This window comes from Heloderma suspectum, chromosome 7 (genome assembly GCF_057233095.1).
Source record: "Heloderma suspectum isolate Gila_16-S chromosome 7, 16-S_ref, whole genome shotgun sequence".
In the NCBI taxonomy this organism is placed as follows: domain Eukaryota; kingdom Metazoa; phylum Chordata; class Lepidosauria; order Squamata; family Helodermatidae; genus Heloderma; species Heloderma suspectum.
The window spans coordinates 56,306,393-56,317,191 of record NC_139464.1 but is presented as its reverse complement, the minus strand read 5'-3'; the positions used below and the strand labels follow the sequence as shown (position 1 = coordinate 56,317,191).

The 10,799-nt window shown below is 37.8% G+C and overlaps 1 protein-coding gene across 7 annotated transcripts in view; it reads right to left on the bottom strand.

Moving 5' to 3' along the window:
• Positions 1-4,558: 4,558 nt before the first annotated feature.
• Positions 4,559-10,799, bottom strand: part of ATP2B1 (ATPase plasma membrane Ca2+ transporting 1) — an 89,682-nt gene continuing 83,441 nt past the window's right edge. For all 7 annotated transcript variants that reach the window (XM_084810302.1, XM_084810300.1, XM_084810306.1 and 4 more), the window contains one exon: positions 4,559-7,639. In XM_084810302.1, coding sequence (XP_084666428.1) covers positions 7,325-7,639 — 315 coding nt within the window. In that variant the 3' untranslated portion in view covers positions 4,559-7,324. The remainder of the gene's footprint in view (positions 7,640-10,799) is intronic.

The window sequence follows — 10,799 nt, the reverse complement described above, 5'->3', positions numbered from 1 at the left end:
CAGTTTGCCAACCCTGATTTTTTTAAAGAAGGAAATACTTGTGACTGTGAGCATGTGGTTTTCCCTTTTAAACTCACTTAAATCCTAGCACTACTATGACTGGAGTACAATGGAGCTTGCTCCTGCTGCCCTGATGGTAAAAACTAGGGATTTGCAAAAGACCCTGATGCTGGGAAAGACTGAAGGCAAAAGGAGAAGGGGACAGCAGAGGATGAGATGGCTAGATAGCATCACCGATGCAATGAATATGAACTTGAGCACGCTCCGGGAGAGAGCGCAGGACAGGAAGGCCTGGCATGCTATGGTCCATGGGGTCATGAAGAGTCGGACACGACTGAACAACTGAACAACAAGAAGCCAAATTGGGTCCCTTTGGACCATTTCTGGTGCTTCCCAAGGTCAAACAGGCTTCCCCCAAAGCGAACCTAAACTGGATCTTGCATGAAGTTTTGTGTGCAATTTAGGCTTCGAAATCAATTCTGTCTCCAAAAAATAGCACCTTGTTTTGTTTCTCTGTAAACACTGGTTGTGCAGGGAGGGAGCACTGTTGAGTGACTGACAGATCCAACTTCTAATCCTAGGGCATGTTTTACCAAGGGCTTTCCTATCATTGTGTTTTGGGGCAGGGATTGTGAGTTTACTGAATTACATAAAACTGTCTCTGAGCTTCCTCTTCTCAGTTGCCAAGTTGTCCTGTAGCAAACAAGTAGCAAGTCAAAGATTCTATGTTGGGTTGTGGGTGGGGTGGCTACAAGTTCTATGTTCATGTTTTCAAAATCCTTTCCTTTCTCCTTCTCAAGTATTAATTCAATCCTTTTCTCAGGCTTTTTCCTGCAGTGAAAAATCTTTCCAACACCATACTTCATACAGCTGCAAACTGGTTTTCAATCATCATAACTCCCTAGGGCCCTGCACCTATCCATTCCTTCTGAAACTTTGCAGGCTTCTTGTCTGGGGGTACCACTATGATGTCTGCCATTTTCATACAAATTAGCCAAAAAAACCACAGGGGGAGGGAAGGGAAAGCAAATCCGCCCCTTGAGGTTCCCGTATCCTCATAAATCGCTACATTTATCCTTCTGAAACTCTGCAGGTATCTTACTTCAGGCCATCTTTAGGCTGTCATTTTCAGAACAATGGTCCACAAAGAACACAGAGCCATACTCCAATACATCCTGTTTTAGATTTTGGGTACCCTCAAAATATAAAAGCTATTCTTGAACAAGAATCCTATCTATTCTTCTGAAACTTGGCAGGCTTGATCCCCTCAAAATGGGCAATCATCATCCAATTCTGCCAAGAAATTAAAATACACAATATATTTTTAAAGTAAAAATATTAGAAATGAGCATCTGTAACCATGGACATACCTGGCCAGTTGCCCCGACTGCAGAATGTTTAAGAATAAGGAAGGATGCTGCAGCAACCCGCATCAGTCCTGATGGGCCACAGCATGCCACCTAGGTGAGGGCACTGGACTGGATTACCCCCATCATCTTCTGCTCTCTGGGTGATCATTTGGCTACCCCTGGGCTGCACCACTGACTCAGAGGATGAGTTTGCTATTAGGATATAGCAATCTCTCCCAACCTGGTGCCCTCCAGATGTATTGGACCACAACTCCCATCAACCCCAGCCAACATTTCTGGAGGGCATCCCTCCCACTTGTGCAAGGATTGCCTCTACTCATGTAGGGGGTGTAACTGATTTCCACCAAATCCTCCCCCAGCTGTCGTCCTGCCATGTAGCATAAAGATCATTCCAGAGGGTTCACCGATCCTCAGAAATGACATTTTCAGACCAGAAGAACTTGCAATGGAAAGGAGACAGGAAAGCCATCATGCACAGAGTTCTTTGGATACAAGCCACTACTTTTTAATTATATTAAAAATGGGCTAGAAGGAAATAGGTATTGAGTACTCCCAAGACACCCTAATGTGGAGGTTCAATTGGTATTAAAATGAGTTTAATCACTGATGTGTTAAGGCAACAAATTCGGTGAGGTTTTAGAAAAAATGTCATGGGAGACTATCATTCCATCATCTGAGGCAGACTTCCCCAACCTTGTGCCCTCCAGATGTTTTGAACTTCAACTCCCAACAGCTCCAGCCAGCATAGTCAATGATCAGAACTGCTGGGTGTTGTAGTCCAATTTGGAGGGCACCAGGTTGGGGAAGGCTCATCTGAGGCCTTCAAAACAGAAAACTAGAGTCCTCATAAGGCCAAATGAACTTCAGAGGCTTTGATACAGTCAATTAATGTAATGTGATCTGTCGTACATAGGTAAAATTGGACTGTTTCAGAATCTCATCTGGCCATTATCTGTTTAGAGAGACAGAAAACATACACAATGAATAGTGTAGGATATTGCCCACACTTGTCCTAGAGCATACAGGAATGGACACTTAGTAAAACGTTGCATCTATAACATTTTAGAAGCTTTCCCCTAGATAGTTTTATTCCCAGGTGTGAGCACATCTGAACATCAGCACCAAATATATTTTTAGCTGCAATGCTTTGCATTGTGACTTGCAGTGCTTCAGCCACAAAGATGTCCTGGGATTTCCTAGCTAGTGGTGTTATGGAGTTTTCATAATAAGACTACACTCCTAGGTGGTTAAGACAACATCAGTGTCTCTTGCTCATGTGACCAAAGTGAGACTATGATTGGATCACTGATACTTGCAAGTTGAATACTAAATCTTACCTGTTCTGATCCTGAAATCAAAAGACCTGTTGTCTGACAAGAACTATGCCTCTTGCCCAATACTATGCTACGAACAAGTGCTAGAAATCCTACACACTGCAAAAGAGAGAGGAGGAGAAGGCTCCTTCTGAGAAAGCACTAAGATAAGGGATAAATGAGAGAGATGTAAGAGATGGGCGGTGAAGAGACAAATAGAAAGTTGTAATGAGTTTTGTTAGTTTCTGTTGGAGCTAATTTACATTTGATTCTTCATGTACACAACTAGGTTGTAGGCCTTATTCATAAAGGGAAACACAAACAGTCCTCAGCTGATTAGAGAAATTAAACCATGCCAGTATCAAAGACAGACACTCATCTTGAACATACAACCAGGTTGTTTTGAACAAAATCTGCTTCATACAAGATTTTAAAGACTCCACGAACTTAGGTAAGGTTTTGCTGGTAGTCTCTCAGTTTCATGTCATCATGCAACTGTCTTAAACAGTGTACTATGCAGTAGTCCTATGATCCCTATTCATGTGTTACTTATGTGAAGGGCCATACTGTGTTGTAGGAGGAACACTTTTAGCGCCACCCATGTCATGTGTGCATACCTCTTCTGATATCTGCATATTGAGCACAGTTGTTTGCAAAGGGGCCTCAATGTGCAAACAGCTGCTCACATGAAGAGGCTCCGCATGATCCGGTTAACCCCACAAATCAAGTTTCCTGATCTCGTGGAGCTTCGACATGCAAGCAGCCACTTGCATGTTGAGGCTTCTTTGCAAACAACTGCACTCAATGCGCAGATATAAGAGGACCACACTCAGGGGTGGGGTAAAAGTGCAGTTCTGCTCCTCCTTCATAAGTAAGGTGTGAATAAGGTGGTTGTCAGCACTTTTGATTTTTTAATTCTATTACTTGTTTAGCCCTTGAAGATATAAATACTACAGTGAGCTTGTGTGCCTTGCTCACATAGGTATGAATAAGTATACACACTTAAGGCTGGCTATAACTTAAATGCAGCGCCTATCACAATGCTGATACTTAAGGACTACTCAAGATCTCTGCTCCTAACTGCAACTAGGCAGAGATTCCATCCTTGGTATTTTACTGCTCTACAGGCTCACTATCAAAAAAAAAAAAAAAGGGAGGGGAGATATTGCTAATTAATACTGTGCATACAAGCTTGCTAATTCAAATTAAGTTTCATCAATATCAGAATGACAATATTAGGAACTAGAGTTAAACACTAATGTGACCAAATTTGATAATGCAAACTGAGGAGGACTATGTAGAAGCAAGTTAGCTCCAACTCCAGTTATGTTTCGTTCTGGTTTCCCCATGTCCACTATATATTTGGACCAGAGAAAGTAAAGAAAACCTGCCTTGAGTGCTGTTTTTCTTGGTAGAAAGGTGGGGTACAAATCAAATAAATGCAGACATTACGGGTATGGACATTCTTTTTCAAAGAGAAGAGTAAGAGAAGAACATGACAAAATACATAGGAACATCAATAATAGCAAACAAGGCTCCAACAGTAATTGCATTTTGGGTAAACTAACCAATAAAGTAAGCAGGACCAGGGTGGAAGTTGAAGACAGAAGTTCACAATGGACTACTGACTGAATTTCATGCCAATGAGATTTAGGAGGAGTTATCACCTCATATGGGTGCCTATTCCAAGTTGAAGTTTCCTATTGATTTCTGTTTAGCATCTGTTAAGGTGACACCAATACTGAATCAATCTTTCATACATTTAGGGTAAAACCTCTAAAAATGGTAATTTAGTACAAACAATATTCCTCGTTATCCAATACAGTGTAAATCACACACAACAATTAAGAAACAGATGCAGGGCAGGCTGCTTATGTAGAATAAAGTTATATATTTCAAGTAAAATACTTTCAAAAATTCCAGTCCCCATCCAGAGACAGATAAACAGCACATTTATTTATTGAAGTTACATTGAGCAAGCTAAGTAAGCCTTACAAACCAGAAAATGCAAATACGTATGTGGCTCAGCAACTGAAAAGCAGTAATGATTGTTTTGATAGCTAACATGATGTATTTTGCTTTCACAGTCCTTATTGAACAAGTATTTCTGATTTCAGATTACACTTACACTTGCTATTAAGACTCAATGAACTGCTATCAACAGGGTCAAAAAGGATAAATTATGCACAAAATCTATAGTTAAATTTCTTCCAGAGGTCTGAAATGTAGAATTCACAGTAGACTGTGGGCAGCAGAGTGTAGTCATGACTACCATTAAGATAGAAGGGAAAAAAGTTTCTGTTCAAATGGCAAGGTAAAAAGGTTAACATGTATTACTATACTGAACCTCACATAGCTAAGATAGTTTCAAAAGTTGAATTTCATTCATCCATATGTGTTAGAGGCCCAGTTTTCTCCTCTTTACGAAGAGTGTTATGTAGTTCCAAAATATGGTTCTTCTCCAGTCACAAGATGGAACCTTGGGAATAACTGCCACATAAAGTACAAGTATAGTGTGACTATAAAGACTGAGCTTTCCAGATGGGACTAAGTGGAAACAATCCATGAAGCTTCAGTGAGTATTTGACAGTGGGATACAATGCAGGATGGAGAGAGAGAGGGAGAGAGAGAGAGAGATATCTTTCCCACTGAAGAGAGAATTATTTCAATACCATAATCCTAAATATTTGACTTGCAAGTTTGTATTATGAAATCTACTTGTGATAATGTGTATTTGAGTCAGGCATTACCGCTCTAGATGACAAACCAACACACATAGGTGTGCATTCTCTCCCTTGTTAGCCCAGCTTTCCCAGAACTATACACCTCCAGCTAGGGCAAGTCAATGCTTACCTTCACAGTTTATACATGACAGGTTCCCTTACATACAGTTCTTAGAAGAGGATTATAAAAACAGATTATTCTGAAGAATGAAACCTAGGTTCCTTCAGCCATGACTCAGAACACAAGGAACTACTGTTGAGAATGCAGTTTCACTTTCCCACTTGGCAGTGCTTTCATCAAACTCCTTATGTTAGCTACTTATTCTTGCTCCTTTGTTGGGCTCTGCTGGCAAAAGGAAAAAAGTATCTGAAACCTTCTAGGAGGAGAAAATGTTAGAGGCAGAAAAACACTAAAAGGTGGAATGGACTGTAACAAGAAGTTTTTTTTAAAGAAAGATCTCCACTTTCCAAAGACTCAAGTGTATGTTATTCAGCTTCTTGCTATCTGGTCTGTTTTTGGCCCACAGAAGATTACTTAAAAGGATAGTCAATATTTGCCTCCTAACTACATTTCCAACTACTGATTGTTTTTGTAAGTAGTCAAGGGTAACCTTATAGACGAAAACATTTTGCTACCAATATTTAGTCTTTTAGCCTTGACAAAGTTTCCAGCCTGAACTATTTGTGTGTCTCATCTGTTTCACCAATGAGAACAATTATTTTTAGAAAAAACTTGTATTAACTTCCCTTCTAAAGTAAGCCACCAAAATCTATTAATCTTTGTAAAGGTGCTGAATCCTGTAAAAAACATTGCTGCATGTTTATTTTAACAAAAGGGCTGATTTATTTTTACACAAATGAACTTCAAAACAAAAAGAAAACATGTATGCTACCTCTTCATAACTTTCCAAATGCCAACAGCTCTCATGCTGTAAGGATACTAAAGATCAGAAAAATAAACAGCTCCACTCACAATTCACCAGGACAGCAATAAGCTACTGTGTTTAGACAAAAACAGAAAGGACTAAGGTTCTGATGTATTTTGATTTAATCCATTTTGCCTGAGATAACAAAAGTATTTCAAGCAAGTTCCATCACATTGTCCTGCATTAAACAATCCTCTACTAAAATTCTGAATAGAAGTTATTCAGTAAGTTTCTCAATTTTTAAAAATTTTACAGTTGTTTCAAAACCATTAAGTAGTAAATGTTTAAGAAACTAATTAGGACAGAGGCCATAACTTCATTAGAACACCACTGCTCATGGTTTTTACAAAGCATTAGTGTTATCTATTTGGCTATTAGTAGTAGCAATTTTTATCTACAATATTTAACAAGGTAAGTTGCAGGCAAAAATTTAGTACAGTTTCAATAGAAACACCCCTTCCTGAAAATACAGCAGTATTCGATGGACTAATTTTTTTCCGCATCGTTTATAAGGAAGCTTCCCATCTATGAACAGGAACAAAAAGTATCTACAAACCTTGTAAACAGATCTGTATCATTTATAAACATAAATAATCCAAATTATTAACAGCCAACAGCAGAAATGAAAGTTATCAATTCAGTGATCCAGGGCTCCCTTGCCCATTCCAGCCCTCTCCTCAAAAGGAATGAGAAACTAAAGCTCTGCTAAGACATTCTTAAGGGCCATTCTTAAGTACAGCTGATGATCCACAGGTCACTTAAGCCAAGTTACTGTTTATCTGTCAGAGTTCATTATTATTCCCACCCCCCAAAAAGCACCCTCAAGTCTGGCAGAAAGCTTTTTTAAAAAAATAAATCTACATTCGTACAAGTGTATCTTCTTGTTGAAGTCCAAGACAAGAATACCATCTTGTCCATCACAATGAATGAGGAGACCCAGTTTCAATTTGTTTCTTTACAATGCAGCTAATGTGTTAACATTAGGCTTACAATCAGAGTGATGTTTCCAAACTATGTAGTGGGCTCCTTGGGGATGAAGAGGTAGCAGACTTCTTCAAGTCTGTTGTAAGGTGAATTCCACTATCAACTGCATTGTTATTTTTGTTGGGAGAGGGTGGTAGAGGAGTTGAGTTGCGTTTTGTTGGAGCGTCATCTTCGGCATCAGTATCATCAATAAGGGGAATATGAGTCTCAGAATCTTCTATTCTAAACTCCGGATGTGTCATAAAATTGTGGATTGAACTTCGTGTCTCAGGTTTTTCCAATCCTTCATATAAGGAACTACGAAACGCATTCACCACTCGGATCTGCAAGTAGGGAAAGCATAAATGTTAATCTTCAGCAGATTTGTTTGAAGGGCAATACAGTTTTATGAGTTTGAATCCACAAACAGGTAGACATGAGTGAACTGAATTTGTATGCAATGCAGTGGAACTTGCAATAAACTGTAAAAAAATAAATAAACAGCATTTCAGTAGAGCACTGCCAGGCTACAGTAGGAATAAAAATGTGAAGTGCACTGCAAAAAATGCCAAGCCCTACAGAATTGAATTGATGTTACTTTTATAAATTAACATCAGTCAAGTGATAGAAAGAAAATTAAGCCAATCTGAAAAACTTTTCTCCAATTTAATGAACTGGGTAAAATGTTAGAACTTTGGTAGACTAAAGATGGCAGGAATTTTGGAAGTGAGAACTACTGTCCTCTAATGCTGGGAGTTACATAGCCAACTATGAAAAACCCAAGCAAGTATGAGCAGTGTTAGAATTGCTGGACATTCTTTCTAATATTATGCAAAAAACAGCTCTACAAATATAAATATTTGAGTATATACCACACAGAACACTGTCGAAGTAATTTGTAGGATCAAGAAGAGATACAAGATAAAATACAAAATGTAAGATGCAGTTATTTGTTCTCCTGCACATTATGAACAGGACCATTTCAGCCACATTATATACATACATATATACACTCACACTCAAATGAAGACAAAAAACATATGCAACAGTTGATTCATAATATACACAGACAGTTTCTGAATGCAGATTGTGACCCTGATATCCTTAAAAATAGTGTAGTTATTTTCTGAATACCAACTAAAAAAGGCAATATAAAACCTCTGAGATTGTTATTTTTTGCATTAAGCCCATTTGTTTTCTATAGCCAACAGACAACTTGCCTAGTTCAACAAGAGTATTGAGAACTACATCTTGGTATGTCAAATGAAATTAATACTGTCAACATATTACAATATCAGGAAGTTAATGCTAACTTATAAATTCTAGTTCCCTTGAGACATTTCCGATAAGAACTTTGCCAGCAAAATAAAATTCTGATCCCACTCCAAATGGTCTGTGATGCATTCTCACCCTCTTTCCTCAAATATTCCATTTGCATAGTTTCCATTAAGGAATCCCATTAAAGAGGGGAATCGCCTGATCATTGCTATTGAATATATTTAAGCACAGAAACGGATATTCCTTAGAATTTAAGTAAGTACTTTAGCAAAATAGAACCTGTGGTGTTATTTCCGCTTGCATGTGTGTTGTATGTAATTTTGACACTTATGAAAATATCCTTGTTACTGACTGAATGCTAGATCAACCAGGTTGTACTAGAAACATATGTATAATATTCATCCAGAATACCTCCCATCTAACAGAGGATTTAGTAGTGCTATCGCATCACCTCTTTAGTTAGCTGATGGTACCAGGTCAAGATCCGCCAGCCAACTTGTACAATACAGTACTTATATGATTTAATCACAAGATCGGCTTGTTCCAGGGAACACACATGTGCAAATTCCCTCTTCCATGATTGTAGTTTTTCTAGTTTTGTGATATGCCTGTCCAGAGGACTGCAATCTCACACAAGTTCCCCGTCTGATGTTATTTAGTTTTTGTATTTGCAAAATATTAACTTTGCTACAAGGGGAAAATCCTTGATCTATTTAGTACATGAAAATGTTTTTCGTGAGCTAATGCACTTGATTACTACGCAGAAGCAAACTGTGGACCATTTCAAAATATTTGTGTTGGAAAGAGGCATTACTTTTTAAAAAATAAATAAAGAGCACTGAGCAAGGTGTGTGTGCATGTGTTTTAAATTCTGGGCATTTACATCAGTATTCATGTAGAAATAATATATGCAGGCTAACAGCCTGCCCAATTCACATAAAGACTGGTCTACTGGAAAAGGCAAAGCATCTTATGTATGGAAAGGAGACTTCATAGGAAGCAACAGAGAAAAAGTTGATTATCCGCATGCTTTTAAGATCATTGACACTATAAATGAGAACTCAACTCATGATCACCTTATATTAGACATATTAACGTTGGCCCAATATATGATTTACTGTATTTGCTAGATTTTGTTTTAGCAGACTGAAAATCAAGCAAGCAAAACTCTAGGACTAAGATCCAAAACGTACAAAGCCCACAGCATTATGACATTTGTTTCAGACTCTGACAGAGACATAATTTCCTGTTCGAAAAAGACTCTATAACAGGCCTGATGGCTTTTTCTATCTCTATAATTCTTACTTATCTTATTTCATGAAACTCAAGTTCTCCATTGGAAACAGTATTTCTATGAAACATTTCTCAGTATAATAAGGCATCTTCCCTATTTAGCAAAAATCTCAAATTCTAAGTATTTTTCAAGTTTGGCTAAAGATTGTATTCACACACATAACACAATCCTAGCTAAAACACACAGGTTTTACCTACTACAAAAAATCTCAAAATTACAGTAAGAGAACATTTTGGTAATATTAAACATTGAAATGTGGGAGCCCCATTGGTACAACATTAGGAAGACAGATCCCAGAGGGTAAGAGATCTTTCTTTCTGGGCAACAGAGACAAATTATAAACAGATAGATAAGTTTCTTTTGGAGAAAGAAGCCAGGTGGATCGTTAGGTTAAATACAATGACTCCCTTTGGCCTTAATGATTCTCTTGACTATTCAACACTACCCTAAAATACAGCTGTTTATAATCAGGATTCACACACATCTAAGCTTGGTTTCTTTTCCCTGATCCATTACAGGACAGGAGACTGGCGTCTGAAGAGCAAGCATCATCAAATTTGGTCACATTAAGTTTACTTATTCCTGAGATATGTTATAATTCAATATATGTTATGGTTATGCATAGTTTGGAACTTTTGAGTCTCCCTTTCATCATATTCTTAGTTTTGACAAAAGTGCATTGTTATTGTACTCTTTTCAGCACTAGGTGAAGACCTTTTTTTTATTTTCCAAGGCATTTTAGTTTTTCAGTTTCTGTTTTAAATCTGGTAATGTATTTTAAATCTTTGCACTGCTGCTAACTTTTATTTGGCTATTAATTTCATTTTTTATACTGTAGTCTTAAACCTTTATATTGTATTTTATTGTCTTGTATTTTATGGTTTAAATTGTTGTGAACTACCCAGTATACAGTATACAAATGTAATAAATAA